Genomic DNA, 18,333 nt, shown 5'->3' on the forward strand with positions numbered 1-18,333 from the left:
TCATCAGGTGGCTCTGTCAAAGTCTGTCAGTTTTCAGTCAGTAGTAAGGAGAAAAATGTTGTTAGAATGAGAGACAAATGTTCCAGGTAATCATTATTATCAGACAAAAATGTGTTCCTCTGGGTGTTCTCCTTCTTTGTGATCTATTGAAATAGTTACAGTTCAGTTCTAAGCAGAGTTACACATTTCTAAGCCTGGATTGTACTGCTTACTAATCTCATTTAGGTACACTATGCTAAATAGTTTATTTGGCATAATTGTTAGAAAGGTCTAATACATTTTCTGTCATCAAGAAAAATGGACAGAATGACAATTTTGTTTAGATGCTAGTACCTCTCATCTGGATTCCCTAAGGCAGACTGTCACATTCTTATGTTGTCTTTTCTCCAATGAGGTCAGGATAGTATATGTGGTTCTCCCCTCCTTTTTTATCTTTACAACAATGAAGCCTTGTAGGTTAGAAATCTAATGACTGGCCCAAATCACCCAGTAGGCAGCTTCTTGGCTGAATGAAGATTTTAATCCATATCTCCCAAGTTCCAGTTCAGTGTTATATTGCACTGGCAAGCCAAATGGTTTCTAACTCTTCATTGGGGGTGGGGAGTACTAAGTGGGTTTAGCAGTCAAATAGATCCCAAAGTGAGGCATAAAAATAAAACAAAATGTTGGGAGTTGCATTGAGCATGTCCTCTGCTGTCACTAAAACATTTAAGTATATTGGCAGGTATTCAACTGTGCAGTTCCAAAATTCTTAAATGTTAAAGAAGGCTGGGCAAAGTTTGCTGTTGCTGAAGGTCTGCTTACCCCAGGAGCACAATTTTGGTGGCCTTATTTGACCATGGCAGGAGATGGAATTTGGAAAGTCCTCCTCCATAAAGTCCTCATGTAGTTGGATACACCCCATTTCTTTGGCAGTGCAAGGATAGAGCAGCAGCAAAGACACCCAGAGAAAAAATACAAGAAAATATGATTTTTTGGATTTCACCCTTATGCCAATTTCAGTTACTATTTGTTGTTTGGGAATAAAAAAATTACTGGGACAGTGCAAAAGAATTACAAGTAGAGGGAACCTCAAAGGTTGATGAATAGATCGAGTATGAAATGGCAGAAAATTGAAAACAAGGCTTTATTAATCCCACCCGCCTGGTAAATTTGACCCTACATGTCAGGTGAGGGGTGACTTATGCAGACCTTCAGGACCTGGTCCTTGGCTATAGAATTATTTGAGTTTTCTTGTATGGGGTGGGGTTTTTTGCCCTGAATTATTGGTTTTCAGATTTGGTCTTAATTCTGAAAGCCAGCATAGAAAAAGTTGCTGTTTTCTCATCAAAAAGAGCAAGCGTCTAGTAGCACCTTAAAGACTAACAATTTGTAGCAGGATATGAACTTCTGTGAGTCACTGCTTACTTCTTCAGTGACTCATAAAAGCTCCTACCCTGCCACAAATTTTGTTATTCTTTAAGGAGCTACTGGACTCTTGCTCTTTTCTACTGCTACTTGTTGTTTTCTGTTTTTGCTAATTGTCTTGTATATTTGTTCTCTCTCTGTTTAATGAAATCTCAGCTCATAATTTCCGAAGTATTTAAATAGTTTACAAACATTTCTAAATGATTCAAAAACAGTCACTTCAAGTTGAAACTCTACCTCTGCTACAGTTAAAGTATGCTTTTGTTTGTATACATTGTTCCCCGAAAATAAGACACTGTCTTATATTTATTTTTTCTCCAGAAGACACACTATGGCTTATACCACAAATGCATAGAAATCCTGCTAGGGCTTATTTTTGGGGTAGGTCTTATTTTCGGCGAAACAGGGTAGTTTTAAGAAAAGAGAAACTGGGTGGGAGAGTACTGCTGCAGTGGCACTAGAGGGCACTTGATGCTCTCTGATATCTTTATTAGAAGAATCCTGGGCTACAGATATAAGATGCAGAAGACAAGTGACAACTTGATTGAGAACATTTAGTTTAACAATCCTGTAGCTGGCATTTAGTGCCAGGAACAGGCCATACTGGCAGATAGACGCATCTATTTTTACTTTAGACTTTGTGTTCAGGATGCTGTGGTGATCTTCTTTGAAGAAATATTTCCAGATATGATATATGGCACATATGTTATCTACATAAAAATAGATTAACACTTGTGGAGATGAAGTTTTTCTATTCTGATGCCAGAAAAAAAAAACCCTAATTGCCACTACAGGTTATAAATCCAGACGGTTCGCCTTAAAGTAATTTAGGTTTCTGGATGATTGTGACATATGACCTGATGTCTACTCTCAGACAGCAAATTGTGGCCAGGATTTTTCCTTAGATTTTCAAACAGCTTTTGGATTTCTAATCCTTGGTTGTTATTCCTGATATATCTAGATGTGGGATTTGTTGTTCTTCCCTATGGTTAGCTGTTCGAGGAACAAAAACTATAAATATACTAAATATAAAATCTTTGTTTCATTTACATTGGTTATTTCTAAAGAAATGCCTAACAATTTGAATTCAGAGGCATATTTAACTCAAAAAATACATGCAGTACTATGTACTGGAAATATCACAAGAGTAGTTAAAATTTTGTTCCTATTTGGGACTTCTAATGAGATAATATGTAGATTAATGGAATTTAGAGAGAAGGAGCTGCTTTCTAATACTGAAAACAACAGTCAGCAGGGTAGAAAAGGCTTATTTATTTATTTACTTTATTTAAACCCACCTTTCTCCTCACTGGGACCCAAAGCAGCTTCCATTATTTTTCTCTCCTCCATTTTATCCTTGCAAAAACCCGGTGAGGTGGGTTAGTTTGAGTGTGTGAGACTGGCCCAAGCTCACACAGCAAACTCCCATGGCACAGTGGGAATTCAAACCTGGGTCTCCCAGATCCTAGTCCAACATTCCAAACAGTGTACCAGCTTGTTTGGACTTATTATTGGGACTCTTGTTAGGTAAAAGAACCAGCAGGTGTTGCCATTAGCCACTTATGCTAAGGAAATCTTCTTAAAGCAACAGTTCCTTATTTGCTCTTGCAGCCTAATCAGGGATGATTAGCTGTTTGTGGAGCACTGAGGAATTGTGCTTACTACGGTCCTCATATTTGCTGTACCTATGATGTCTGGAGTATGGTTTTTGTTCATATGCCGATCGGTATGTCTAATATCCAGATGAGGCTGTAAACTCTAGCACATACTTCTATAGGCTAAAGTTTCTTTCTGATATTGGAGGAGAATTTGGGACATATTAGCAAGGCTTCAGAAGAACTAATCATGGCATGATGACTACTTTTTATTTTCCTCTGTGTGCGTTAAGTGTTGTCAAGTTGCTTTCAGCTTATGGCAACCCTGTACATTAATGACCTCCAAAACATCCTACTGTGAACAGCCATGCTCAGGTCTTGTAAACTGAGGGCCATGAATCAATCTGTGTCATGTAGTGTCTTTCTCTTTTCCTGCAGCCTTCAACTTTTCCTAGCATTATTGTCTTTTCCAGCGACACTAGGGAGAGTTCAAGCTTGATTTGATCTAGAACCTACTTATTTGTCTTTTTGTCAGACCACAGTATCTGTAGAACTCTCCTCCAACACTACAATTCAGACGAATCAGCTTTTTTCTTGTGAGCTTTCTTTATTGTCCAAGTTTCACACCCATACATACTGATGGCAAATACTATGGTATGAATTATCTTGATGTCCACCAGCAACACTTTTCTTTTCTAGTTCCTTTATGGCTGCCTTTCCCAGTCTCAATCTGATTTCTTGGGTGCAGTCTCCCTTTTGGTAGATGGAATAGAAAATCTTGAACAATTTCAATTTCTTCATTCTCAACCTTAAAGTTGTATGATTCCCCAGTAGTCATTACTTTTGTCTTCTTGATGTTCAGCTGTAATCCTGTTTTGGCACTTTCTGCTTTAACCTTCATCAGTAGTTTTTTCTAATGTTCTTTAGAGCACACATTCAACCAGTGCTTTACCAGCTGTACTGGCTCCAGATTGAAGACCGGATCAGATTCAAGGTTCTGGTGTTAACCTTCAAAGCTCTAAATGGTCCATGACCAGCATACCTTTGGGACCACCTCTCCTGGTATACCTCCTTAGAGAGCATTACGCTCTGGCAGTCAACATTTGTTGGTGATCCCTGGCCCCAAAAGCATCTGGCTGTCCTCGACCAGAGCCAGGGCTTGTTTGGCTCTGGCCTGGTGGAACACTCTTCCAGCTGAGATCTGGGCCCTGTGGGATATGATGCAGTTCCTCAGGGCCTTTAAGACAGAGCTGTTCCCCCAGGTCTATGGTTGAGGACAACGATGGGTTCCATCTTTGATTGGCTTTCCCTTTCTCCTCTCTCCCCTTCCCCCCCCTTTTAGAGTAGACTATACACCACTCCCCCTTGAGTTTTACACAATCTTTTATTATACTGTTAGTTTATAATATAATGTATTTTATCATATATTTACTAGGTACTATATTATATTTATTGTATTTATGTATTAGAATTGTTTATCATGATGTTACCCGCTCTGAGCCTGGACACAAGGAGAGCGGGATACAAATCAAGTCAGTCAATCAATCAATCAATCAATCTTCACTGTTTTCTGCCAGTAATGTGGTGTCATGTGCATATCTCCTTCCACCAATTTTCACTCCACCTTCATCTAAATCTAATCCAGTTTTTCTTATGGTGTGTTCTGCATATAGATTGAAGAGACAAGGACGTAAAATACATCCTTGTCTGACACTTTTGCCAATTGGAAATCATTCTGTTTCTCTTTATTCTGTCCTAACAGTAGCCTCTTCTCCAGAGTATGCTCATCAAAACATTCAGATGCTGTGGCACACCCATTTCTTTCAAAACCAACTTTTCATGATCCACCCAGTTAAAAGCTTTGCTGTAATCTATGAAACACAAGTTGACTTTCTTCTGAAATTATCTTGTATGCTCCAGTAACCAAGGTAAATTTGCAATATGATCTCTAGTGCCTCTACTATTTTCCTCTACTATCTAGTTAAAGTGGCCCTGTCCTATGCTAACCTTAGTTGCTTACTGCTTCAGTAGTAGTAATTTGGTACAGTATGTTCTAATAGTGAAGAAATGAGGGCCATGCCTAAAATGCCAAAAAGTGCTTCTACTGATAGCTAATGACCTAGTTCTTACAAAAACAAAATCTGTTTGTTTCTCTCTCTGTTGTAGCTCGATGCGTTCACTATATCTGCATTATCTTCAAGTCACACTGCTGCAAGTGTTCACTTAAATTAATCATCTGTAATGGAAGCTACTTAAGCTACGTTTTGGGAACTGCAAGCTGCTTAGTGTAGTAAAAAATAGACTCTTAAAATCAGATTATATGATATGCAATTTCTAATCACTCTTGCCTACATTTAAATGTCTTAGACAAGACAATGGCATGTTTGTTGGGGTTGGAAAAAGATGCATTATGTTCTTCCTGTGAATCAAAGGGCACTAAAATCAATTCAGCTGGTATAAAACTTCTTACAATTTCACCTATAAGAAGTTCAACATCATCCAGAAGACCAAAACGGAATTTTATGTTTATTTCAGCCACTGGGTCTGCTACAGTTGATGAAATATGTGCTCATGCTGATATAGTTGACTTTGTCATAAAATATGAAGTCTGATGTTTTGGTCATATTGATACTAATCAGTTAAGTTTGATAAGTATCTATATCAATTAAGTTTATTAATTGCTTTCAAACATACATCTGCATCCCTCTAGTCTTGTGATGGGGCAAATAAGGCTCCATATCCCTCAAATTATGGAGAATGAGCTCTGATTGGTATCCACCATTTTCTGTATATTACTTTGCAGTCTTATTCAACTTTATTTCTTGACAATGTTGATGGGATTTGTAGTTTTCTTGGCTTCCCAATTCAATTTAGAAGGCTCCTAGAGCTACCATTCCCATTGACCACATGCAATGAGCATTCTGGCCTACAGTGTTATAAATGCCACGAGCTGAAGTGATGCATATACTACTTATTTGAAATTGGGAAGAAATCATTAATGTGAGTGTATTACATGCTCAGTTTGAGAGACAATGGGCCTTGTTGTGATCTGGGTAAATTTGATTTTTGGATTTATAATCTGTAACAGTATCCATGTTTCTTTTATGCCCCTACTATACACACATGCAGGACACTACTTCCACTTTCTTCCTTAGATTTCCTGAAAGTGAGAAGTAAATTTACTACAAAAAAGGGTGCTAACTGGTGACAGTATAACAGCAAGTAATCATGTTTTGCCATAGATAGATGCTTGAAATGTTGTGCTGTTTTAGGCTTTGGTATACTGTCACTGGGAATCTTATTACTAATCTGTTATGACATTCACGCCTTATACCCTGAAATGTCTGCATGAGCATTTAATGACTTAGTTTACTTGGAATAAATTGTACTGGTGGGTTTGAATGATTCTTGTAGGATGTATTCTTTTGAAAAATAATCTGAATGTGTATCACAATGGTTTCTGTTAGCCACATGTATATAAAATGTATACAAAATGTTTTAAATGTATATAAAATATTTAAACAATTCAATAAAACACAGCACATTTCCCTGTGGAGGGAGTACCAACGCTTCGATGCCATAACCAAGAAGGCCCTTTCTCGGGTTGCTGTCATCTACCCTCAGATGGTGGGAGCATCTGAAGCTGGGCCTCAGGAGATGACTGGAGGGGATAGTTAGGTTCATACGGGAGCAGGTGGTTCTTAAGTTGTCCTGGCCTCGAGCCACATAGGGCTTTAAATATCAGTACTAGCACCTTGAATTGGGCCCAGGATCAAATTGGGAGCCAGTATAGATGGAGCAAAACTGGAGTGATATAGTCCAAATGACCCACTCCAGGCAAAATTCTGGCTGTAGCTTACAGACTGTCTTCATGAACAGCCACATGTCGTGTGCATTGCACTAATAGGATCTAGAGCAGAGTTGTTGAACTCATTTGTTAAGAGGGCTGGATCTGGCATAAATGTCACTTTGACGGGCCAGGCCATGTGTGCCATGAAACATAATGCTGGCTGGGTACCAGAGATATAAACTTTATAAAGGACAGCAGCTGGCAAGCTCCGAGTTAGTGTGTCCTCACTGCAAGGCCCCCATGAGCTGGGAGGGGGGTGCAGAGGAAAACCCACATGGGTGGGCTGGGGAATCAGCAGTGCAGCACTGGGCAGATGCTCCTATGCCCCAACAGAGGATTGTCTGCACTCCCCCCCACACACAAATGCTGATCCCTGCGGCTGTCCAGGAAAGCATCCCTGAAGCTGCAGGCTGACTGGAGAGGTATGAATGTGGCTGCTGTGGCTCCCAACTTACCAGTGAGGCTGTCCCTGAAGCAAAGGGGTTCTGCTTGGCTGCTGCAGTCGAGGTTGTCCCATCGTGCTGAAGCCACAATTGGAGTGGCTCTGCTCACTCACCCCCGAGCAGCCTCCTGTTTCCTCCCTTGTACCAGGGCTGCAGTGGCTCAGTGGTTAAGATGCTGAACTGCCAACCGGACTCGAGACCCGAGTGCCGCATGACGGAGTGAGCTCCCGTCTCTGGTCCCAGCTCCTGCCAACCTAGCAGTTCAAAAGTAAGAAAATGTAGATAGATAAATAGGTACCGCTTCAGTGGGAAGGTAACAGCATTCTGTGTGCCTCGGCGTCTAGTCACGCCGGCCACATGACCATGGAAACATCCTCGGACAGCACTGGCTCTTCGGCTTGGAAATAGAGATGAGCACCACACCCTAGAGTCAGATTTGACTGGCTTTCGAGCAAGGGAAACCTTTACCTTTACCAGCTGCTCAGAGGCTGGATAACAGCTCTGGACGGGTCAGTTTCGGATCCCGAGCCTGATCTAGAGGTTACCATGGTCTACACCACAGTGGCGAGATCTTTCCTGCCAAGGAAAGGCCGCAGCTGGCTCAGCAGCCGAAGCTGGTAAAAGGCACCCCTGACCACCACTGCCACCTCTTTATCAACAAGAGGCTTGAGTCTAGCAGCACCCCAAGCTACGAACCATCTCCTTTGGTGGGAGTGCAGTCCCATCCATGTTGGAAAAGAAAAGAATTGCCGCTTGTGTGATTGCTCTAGAAAATCAGTGAGTATCTAATTGCCCACCACTGGTCATATACAATTTTAGCCTTTCTTGTTACAAACTTTAGCCTAAGAGAAGATTCTGGAATAGTGACCATGGGTGCCAAAAGGGAAGGGCATGGTCAAAGAGATGTGCATAACTTGTTTTTAAGCCTGGATCTATCATGTGTAAGCTAAAAGTGTAAAGTTCTGATCCTAAACAGAGGTTTTATCATGCTATGTTAAATAGATTTCTATTATCTGTGAATTAACTATCAAGGAAATATTGAGAGAGAAACCCACTTTACTGTTGGGGTAGAAAGCAACATTCCAGTAACAATGTAACCTGAAATATTATGCCTGGCTTGCTGATAGACACTAGTCATCAGTGCTGAATTGGAGTAGCTGACTAGTCAGGTAAGCACTATAATAAACTGTCCTAAATGGTGTCTTGAGGCTGAGGTCAAGAGGTCAAAGAAAAAAATAAGCTAAACTTACTCTAGGCTAGGCAGAAGTGGTGCTGATTGGAAAGGCTGACTTTTTAGAAAGGTACGATCGTCTTTCCCTTGATGGAGTGAAATTGCCTTTTGTGCGTTGTGTGAAGACCTTGGGGATGCTCTTGGACCCAGCCTTATTACCTGAGAAATGGGTTGATGTGGCCAAGAAAACCCCCTATCAATTACATCTGGCTCATCAATTATCTTTCCTTTTGGAGCTGGTTGACCTTGCTGTGCCTATCAATACTACTGTAAACTCAGGGTCTGCTATTGTAACACTTTCTACATGGGCTATTTGGAAACTTCAACTGGTACAGAATGCGGCTGCCAGGTTATTGAGTGGAGTAAGGGTCGCGAAGAGTCGGACTCGACTGTGCGACTAAACAACAACAAGGTAGTGTCACACCGCTAAGAGTTAAAACAACGCTCTTCTCTTCCAAGCTCAGTTTAAAGCTGATGGTTCTTACCTGTAAAATGTTATGAAATCTCGGACACACATATCTGAAAAACCACTTATAATATATGAACCCATGCCTCAGTTGTGTTCATCTTAGTAGTGTCTCTTGGTTGTGCTGCTATCTGCTGGAATGATATTTTCAGACAGAGTCCAGGCCTTCTGCATTGTACCCCACAATGCTGTGGAAATTGGGAAGTTAGGATGGCTCTTACAGGAAAAATATAAATCAGTTTTGTTTGTGAAGAGATTTCTCTGATGCCACAGATTGGATAAATGTGCAGAATCTGATTTAGGCTGATCAGTTTACATTTAATGTAAAGTTCTGATCATTGTTCTTGATGGTGTTGCATATTCTTGTGACCTGTCTTGGTCCCTCCAGGGACCCTTCACGGAAAGGTGACATAAAATATTTTACATAAATAAATCCAAAATATAATATGGCTGTATGTAGTTATAAAGTTTAGTAAAGTTTTTGTGAGCTACTAACTTGTTGCAGGCTTCTTTGCCTGATAGCAATATGCATCCAAGTGAAGTAAAATTTTCAGTATTGATTTTTAGATTATTGTAATCAGGATTCTTCTTGCTGGTGTGAAGTAGGAATCTGAATAATGAAGATCCAAGGCAGGATCGTGGTTTTGGATTGTTGTTGCAAATTTCATATGTGCACCTTAACAGCAGACTTGCTTCTAAATGTTGTATTTATATCTGCTGCTGTTGCAGAAAAGTTCTTTATTTTTTCAGGATTAAATAAGATAAACTGTTTGTACCTTCTAAGAACAAAAATGTAAGGATTATTCTTTACTCACACACGTTCCCCATTCCTCAGATGCTTTTCATAGATAGTTGAGAAATCCTTATAAGGATGATTAAATACAGATAAATCTGTGTTAAGAATATTTGAGAATACATTGTTTTGAGATTGTTTTCATTTGGAGATTTGAGTCTAACACAGTGATGAGATCTTAATATAAAAACATGTCAATTTGCAGGCTGTTTTTAGCTACTGCTGTGCTAAATGTTAAGTCTCAAACCACAAAGTTTCAGCTCCTTTTTTGGTGTGTTCTCGGGGGGAATTGAAGGCATGCCGTGTTCTTCAATTCTGCTATTGTAACCATGTGCTGGTTGTAGTTTATTGGCTTGGAAGATTAAGTATCCTTGAATTGGCTGTAATTGGCTGTAAGAGAGAGCTTTATACTGGTTTACATCTGTGGGCATAGTGTTATAAGGTGGTTGTGTACTGGCTGATATCTCAGGATTTGTTACAGTGCAGTCTTAGCCAAGGACATTTTATCTCGTCTTCTGCAACAGCATGGAAAGAAAACACATAGACAACGAGCTTTTACCTGTATGTAAATATGCTCTTTTAAATCCTTACCTTTTAAAATTGCTAGAAGAAAATTGAGTATATTTATTACTGCTTTCTTATAATTCACAATGATATATTTGTTACAAAAATATTTTCTGAATGCATGATTTTTGCCAATATAATATGCTACAAATGCTTGTGATGGTGTTTAGTAGTGGCATTTGCATATAAGTAGAAATGATTTCTGTTGCCTTAACATAAAATTTAATACAATTAGTTGCAGAACGTGTGCTCTGATTAAAACTTCTTTGAATTGTGTCATTAGTAGTACATGTTAACTGATACCTTGGCAGTAGTCAGGTAGATATGTGAGTACAAAGAGAGGTCTGTGTCTTTTCTTGAAACTGTTCTAGATTCTTTCTGTAAATGTACTCCATTGAACTCATTTTAATACTCTTCTGTTCCTTGCACTGCTTTTTTATGCAGCTATGTTATCTCACTTTTTAAAAACGAAACATCTCTGAAACATCTAGATTTTGTGTCATTCAAATGGCTTTTGTAGGTCATCTAAAAAGGTAATGGGGCTTAGGTGCCAGCCTGAGTAGTTATCCATGTGAGCCCATTTGTATTTAACTCAGTGCCATGGTCAACAAGGATTACTGCTTAACAGGCACCTAACATGAACTAAAGCTAGTGGTAGGAATTCTCCATTTGTAGCTTTATTTTGCATTTTTTTCAGTACATGTGAATAGAATTATGGGAAGATGGTATGCAAATTTTAGAGAAAGCATCCATTACTGAAATAGTTTGTGATCTTTCCTGCTGCTGTCTTCACCTTGACTGAATTCCTGTCAAACGTAAAATTCTGATCTTTTTTTTTGCCTTGAGTAAAGTGTTACCCATTGCTTTTAATGAAGGCTGAGTATTGTGTCTGAAATTTGATTAACATGACTTTTATACATTAAATTTTTGTCAAAGGACTTTGGTTCTATCTAAATATGAGATGTTTTTAACTGATGGCAGAACATTTAAAGTAGTTCCAATCTAATAAGTAAAAAAAACCCCTTATTTTGATTTAACAAAACTTTTGATTTATAAACGTTAGAAGTTTTTTACCCTGATTTTCTTAAGAGACATTAAAAATGCATGTTTCCGTTGAAAAGTGGATAGTTTTAAAATTCTTTGCTGGTGCTTTGTAGATCTCTTAATTTTTTTCTTGAGATTCTGCCATCAGCTTTACTTGCTTTTGTGTAGTTCTTCCAGAGATCCAGATTCCAGTCTTGCCAATTTAATCTCAGTAATTTGCACAATTTCAGAAATCATATAGGCTATCAAAAAGTTACTTGCTATTGCTTCTCAGCCTTTTGGCTAAGATCAAGTGTAAAAAGTTAATTGCTGTAACTAACAGGCAGTCTTATTCCCAAATCCAGCAACCCATAGGGCAATAGTCATTTTACATGGTGTTCTGAACACCATTTGGATGTTGAGTAACTGTTGAAGCCTCTGCCAAGTAGGTAGAGCCAGACTGATTTTCTTTCTTTTTCTCTAGCTACAGGGCCCTGTTAGCTAAGACTGTTCACTTTTATGTAACGCCTTACTGTCCAGGTGTCTTATTGGAGACCGAAAGTTATTTTGTACTTCACATGCTAAATTCTTACACTGAGCAGAGTAACAGTTATAAGTGCCTAAATTGTTCATTATTTTGCTGTGAATATGTGATCTTCTAAATCTTCTTTCCTCCCAGCATCCCAGGTGGTTTGACATGCCCTTAACAATTTACTGGTAGATTAAAACAATTTACTGAAGATATTTGAAGTATGATTAACTGTGACTAGACAATTGTTCTGAGCTCTGCTGGGAAATAGTCTTTAGCTGGTCCTTCAGGAAGTGGCCAGTTAGCTTTGCTGCTATTGAAGTGCAGAAAGGCTTATCCACAAGAAAACAAAAGCCTGCTAAGCAATCATGAGCTTCCTTTATAGTGCAGCCTATAGAAGCCAAGCAGCTCTGCAGTTCATTGCCTTAACTGACACCCCTCCCTTCCCGGAAATGCCCCATGTATGTTTCTGCCTTTGCTAATCAGTAAGAAGGCAGGGGAGCTAGACATTTTACCTAGTGAGTAAAAATCTGTGACATGATGTTGCTTCAGGCTTTCTCAGTCTTGCAAGTGGCAGACAGTGAAGTGGGAGCACTGAAACTTCGAGCTTGATCATGTCAGTTTTTATTGAATAGAGGTAACTAGAGAGATGGAGAAAAATGCTGGTTTGTTGTTTTCAGTTGCAGCCATGCATTTCCTGTAATATTTAGTTCCACCCTTGTTTTTATGAAAATTAGTGTGGGAAGTGAATTTGTTCTACATAATTATTTGGCCCAGATGTTTTCCCAGTACTTCGTTTTCAGATATTTAAAAAAAACCTTGAACAATTAATTTTATCAGTGTCAGAGCCGTAATTGACAATATTTATATGTAAATTTGACTCCGTCAGACTTGGATTGAATAGAAACTTTGGTTGGTTATCTCATTACCAGAAGTAACTGCCTTTCAGGTATTCCATTCAGATTCATCAATAGAAGGAAGGGGTCACTCCCAGCCTGGATTGCGCATTCTACCTTTTCCATGACTTTTGCAACTGCTTTGCATTTACATGGCGCTTTCTGCATCCTCTCCCCCCTCCCATTACCACCTATATATCTCTGGCCAGTTTCTTCATACCCTCCATGCATCTGATGAAGAGAGCTGTTTTTCTCGAAAGCCTATGCTACAATAGAGTTTGTTAGTCTTAAAGGTGCTACTGGGCTTTTTACTATTTTGCAGCAACAGACTAACATAGCTAACTCCTCTGGAAAATTGACAATAGTTTCTCAAGGTTAAATGTCAGATGATGATTATCGCTGGATTGGATGGTGACTCTGGAATTAGTATATCACAGGTGAAATGTATGTTCAGATTTATTTCAAATAATCCAGTAATAAGCCCTGCTGAAATAAGTTATGCATATGGTGAGTGCTTGACATTGCATCAGTTATGTAACATGTACATAGTGAAGAAGTTACTTTTGATTTTGTGCTGTTGTCTGATGGAATCTAGTGCTCCTGTTTATCTTGGCTGCAGGCTGCTACAGCAAGTGTATGCCATACCAAATGTTTCATACATAAGCATTTGTGACTGGACTTCTGATTTACGTAGCTAGATCTCATATGCATTTTCCATAAAGTTAACCTACTTTAAATACCTCTTAGTTAATCAGAATTCATTTGAGGTTGGGTCAACAGTGAAGATCTGTAACTTGTGTAAAATTATGATGCTTAATTTAGATGCTTAAGATAAGTCTGACAATTCTTTATTAGACATATTATACACCGGTCTGTTTAGCTAGAAGAAATGAATGTAGCTGATTAAGGTGTAATTCCTGGGCTATGCTTAGATATGTCGAGACTTTTCTGAAGTCAATATTTTTGTTATGAGCTGTGTTATTATTCACTAAGGACAGTAGGGGGGTTGTATGTAATTTTGACTTGTTTTCTTGACATATAAGATTCGGAGAAAGCCCAGCAGGGCCATGGGGGATGCAGCACAATATGTAGTGTCATGCCACTTCTGGTTAAAAATAGGGGCAACAGTAGAGTTTCTAGTGATTCTTAGAGCCACCCTCTGTCACTTCCATTAAGAACACGATCCTGCAGTTTAATTTTTTTCCCTTTCACTGCCTTTCAGTCCAACAGCAGGCAACAGGACCTGAGAATGGGGAATCCTTCACCCCCACTGGGGGAAACTGTATAAAGTGTTGTTGATTGCTAACATGGGGACATCTGACTTTTTACGTCAGACCTGGTCACCTTAAAGAATGGAGCCAGTGCAGGCAGAGGCTCCTTTACATTCTCCTTCAGTGGGGGGAAGTCATCCAGGAACTGGTTAGGTCACGCCTCTGCTCGCTAGATAGGCTATGGAAATTTATTTTGTTGCGTGGCTCCTATTGGAGTGGCCTAGGCTGACCTTTCCAGTTTCTGCATAGCCCTGCGCTCTGTAGGACTTCTGGAGCTCCTGCTCCAAGCCAGAGGAACGAATTTAAAACTTACAATTTAATTTAAAACTCACAAGAGTTAAAAGTTAGATAGCAGTAGTGCGGGGAGGTCTCCGTCTGAAGACCTACCCTTCCCTCCCAGGTCTGTGTGCATATTTATGTTTGCATGGAATGACCATTATCTTTCCATTTAAAATCAATATACATATTCAGTAAAAGGAAAAATCCAAATAAAAATTGTTTTTGTTTTTGCTACTCACTGCCCTATCAAATTCCTTGGTAGCAGAATCATATTTTAGGAGCTGACATGAAAGTTTTTGGCAAATTCTTTATTTATTGCTGGATGTGCAGGTATTGAGTGGAAGTATATGGGGGGAGGGGTAGATGACATTTGTGGATGTTGCAGTGATGTTTCTTGTGAGGCTTTTGTTTGCAGTCCTTGTAAAGTTGCCTTAAATTGACGATACAAATATTGAAACGCTGCTGCTCCTACAGTTCTGTCATTGGGAGTTGGCAGGCCATTAAGTCCTGGACCCTGGCCATTCTCCCTTCTTGGTAAAAGAATTAGGATTACTGCAGAAGTAAATAGCTCATCTGTAGCTAATCTCTCTCATCTTTCTTTCTGTGGAGGAGGTGGATATTATCTAGAACACTTGACCTCTGCTGTAAGCAGTCATCAATGGCCTTTTCCTTTTTCATTCAATCTTTACTGAAATTGTATGAAAACAGTAGATTTTGGCAAGTGAAATCCAATATTAATGGAAATTGCTCTCTTTGTATCCTGTCTTCAAGCTACAACAAAGGTTTAGTTATACTCTAAACTTGTTTGGTTTTATGCTTGTTTAAATTGTAACTGTGGTAAGTGTACTTAAGTTCTTAAGAGAACTCCAGCCACCCTGTAAGGACATTTTAAGTCTAATATACATATGCACTTATGCTATGATGGTGTACACACATCTTGGAAGCAAGCCCAATTGAACTCATTGTGGCTTACTTCTGCATAAGTATGCATAGAATTGGGCTTCATGCCATATGGAATGTGGAACGTCACCTATATTTTGCTTCACCATGCACTTTTTATGCAGAGTAAACTAAACCTGTTAACAAGGATTTATTTCATGGTGACATTTTGCACCCTATTCGTTTACTCTGTTTGCTCAGCAGAACTGAGGACAATTTAAAATTTGTATTTCATATTTCAACTTTGTAGGAATCTTGATTTCTCATGTTTTGTACACAGTGCTACATTGCCAAGGTACAGGGACACTTACCTAGATTCATTCCTGCACAATCTGAATTATTTATTTATGCAGAAAGTACTAGAGACTTTACCTAAAGTGAAACTGGTTCTTATGATTGACACACTTTTGGGTGGGGTCAGAAGTTCAAATCACGGAATGCTGGTTACTTGGACTCATGTTGGATATGGGGCACTTGCAGTATATTTTAATTATTTATAACATGATTGAAGCATATATTGTGGTTGTAATGCTGATTCAGAGGATGGTGTTAGCCATGACACTGGGTCTCTGTCTAAATTATGATGGGTGAATTAGCTAAGAGACCATATGCTTAATAAGTGCACAGGCTAGGGATTGCACTCCAACTATACCAGAGTTGGAACCCTCTTGGAGCTGCACAGACAACAGACAGGAAATGTCTTATGTGAAATTTATAAAGAAAATAACCCTAATACACTAATCAGTGGAATATCACACACATACACACAGACATACAGCAGGTCCTAATCTGATACAGGTCTCCAATTAAAAAGGAAAATGAGACACAGAGAGAGAATCTTAAAAGAAACAATCCTTAATCTTCGACGTAGTCTCTGTGCTTCACACCCATGGGATCTAGTGCGCATGCGCTGGATCGATCGGCATTGTAGCAAGCTTTTTAACAGTTAGAGATGTTAACAAGATCGGGAGTTCGGAAGTGGTCGAGTTCAACGGATAGTGGATATTGCTGTCAAAGTTATCAATCAATCAATTTATTGTGTTTAGCCACAGACCCTCACAAAATTATAGGAACCACAACTGGATAAAATACAGATGATATATCCAGTACAAATTTACAGATACACAAAGAGAATTCCATTAAAATTCCATTAAAACAAAAATTAGTTAGTGCCAAAATTCAGTATATTGACAACAGGATCAAGTAGTATTCTCTTTCTTTGCAGGGTTAGACCTTATCTTCATAGCAGTGACAGCAAAAAGTGAGACTCTATATGTAACATGCGCATCAGTATCAGAAAGCAAAAATATGATTTTAACACCATCTGTCTACAAGGTTAAGCCAGATAAAATTCCCACCAAAAACTTAGACCCAGGGTCAGAATATACAAGGCAGAAGAGGATATAATGAGGTAAATCCTCTTAACATGTGAGATCCACAAATACAGACTCTTTGGGCCATTGGAATTTGCGAATACCCACAAGACAACAGTGCCGAGGGCATAGATTGAAATGGTGGAGAGGGTTGGGCCTCCGGTATCGATACTGTCGTTGGAGCGGGAGGCACTTTAGGGGCATCATCCAGTGCAGCCACCACAACTTTCCCCTTCTTTGCCACTTTAAGGGGTTTGGAAGAGCCCTTCTTTGCGGACTTTTGCTTCTTACTTGGCCTGGACTTCTTTTTCACTGGCGTGGAAGCAGAGGATTGCGCCTTCAATGCTGGAGGCTTCGGCGTCGGTTGGCCAAATGCCACACTAGGAGTCCTCCGATTCAATGGAAGACAATTCCGATACCGAAGCATCTGAGGCTCACACCTCCCCTAATCATAAGTCTCCTAATCAAGCTGTCGCTGATGATTTGGCCATCTCCCCATCCGACAATCTCACGTCATACACAGATCTTGTTAAAAGAATGGCCCATTCTCTAGGCCTCTCTGTCGTTCAGCAACACCCACAGGTGACGGATGCGGTTTTGACATCGTCCAGCTTGATACATCTCCCTCTCTGGCATTACCCATGTCCACCGTCCTTTTGCAAGCTACAAAGGCACCATGGGAGAAACCTTCGTCAGCCCCGGTGTTGACAAGATGACTGGACCATATGTACAGAGTCCAAGAGACAGGGGCCGAATTCCTATTCTCCCATCCTCAACCAAACTCAATGGTTGTAACATCCTCCTCAAAATCTAAACGAACACACACTGCACCTTCAGACAGAGAAAGTAAAAAATTGGACGCCTTTGGCAGACGCTTCTACTCCACCGGAGTAAAACCACTAACTATCTGGCCTGCATGAGCAGGTATCAATATACTCTCTGGGAAAGGTTCTCTGAACTATTGACCCACCTCCCAGAAGACAAGCTTCAGGCAGCCAGAGTCATTCAAAAGGAGGGCATGGTGTTGGCAAAGCAGCAGATCAACACTTCAAAGCATGCCCTAGATGCATCTTCCAGGACAATGGCCTCTGCTATAGCACTGCGGAGAATTCCTGGCTCTGCAATACGACTCTCCCTATGGATACCAGGTCTTATGTTGAAGATCTTCCGTTTGACGGCTTTGGCCTCTTCAACACCACTACTGATTCCACACTCCAAGAATTAGACAAGAGCATAAAGGCTTCTCGAGCTCTAGGAGTGTCACCCTCTGCGAGACAACAATACTGTCCCCGTACCTGGTCAAGGTCTTGGCAGAGGTGCGCGCCAAGTCGTCAGTCTCCAGACAGACAATGGAGACTGCGTACGTCTTCGGGAGGTCAAAAACCTCCCTACCAAAAACCGAGGTGTAGATCCGGGAAACAATTTTCCCGTACCAAACAGGTCAAACCCTCCAAGCAGAGCTTTTGACTTCCCTGTCACCGAGTCAGTTCAAACCCGTCTATCACCCTTCCTTCATACTTGGCGTCACATCACCTCGGACGAATGGGTGCTGTCCATCTTGACCCGAGGCTACCGTATCCAATTCCACCAGAACCCTATTACTCCTGTCGTCGTCTCCACACCCCCTTCCCCACCTCTCCAGAAGAGGTGTCTGTCCTTCTGCAGAAGGGAGCC

At 40.1% G+C, this 18,333-nt stretch overlaps 1 protein-coding gene across 1 annotated transcript in view; it reads left to right on the forward strand.

The window, feature by feature from the left end:
- The first annotated feature begins 10,284 nt into the window (after positions 1 to 10,284).
- The window catches only part of LOC107110186 (sodium bicarbonate cotransporter 3-like), a 40,026-nt gene continuing 31,977 nt past the window's right edge, over positions 10,285 to 18,333 (forward strand). Inside the window, exon 1 of the mRNA XM_015410924.1 lies at positions 10,285 to 10,346. Within this exon, the coding sequence (XP_015266410.1) occupies positions 10,311 to 10,346 (36 nt within the window). The 5' untranslated portion in view covers positions 10,285 to 10,310. The remainder of the gene's footprint in view (positions 10,347 to 18,333) is intronic.

The sequence above is a fragment of the Gekko japonicus genome, unplaced genomic scaffold, assembly GCF_001447785.1.
Source record: "Gekko japonicus isolate JY-2015 unplaced genomic scaffold, Gekko_japonicus_V1.1 scaffold220, whole genome shotgun sequence".
Taxonomy (NCBI): domain Eukaryota; kingdom Metazoa; phylum Chordata; class Lepidosauria; order Squamata; family Gekkonidae; genus Gekko; species Gekko japonicus.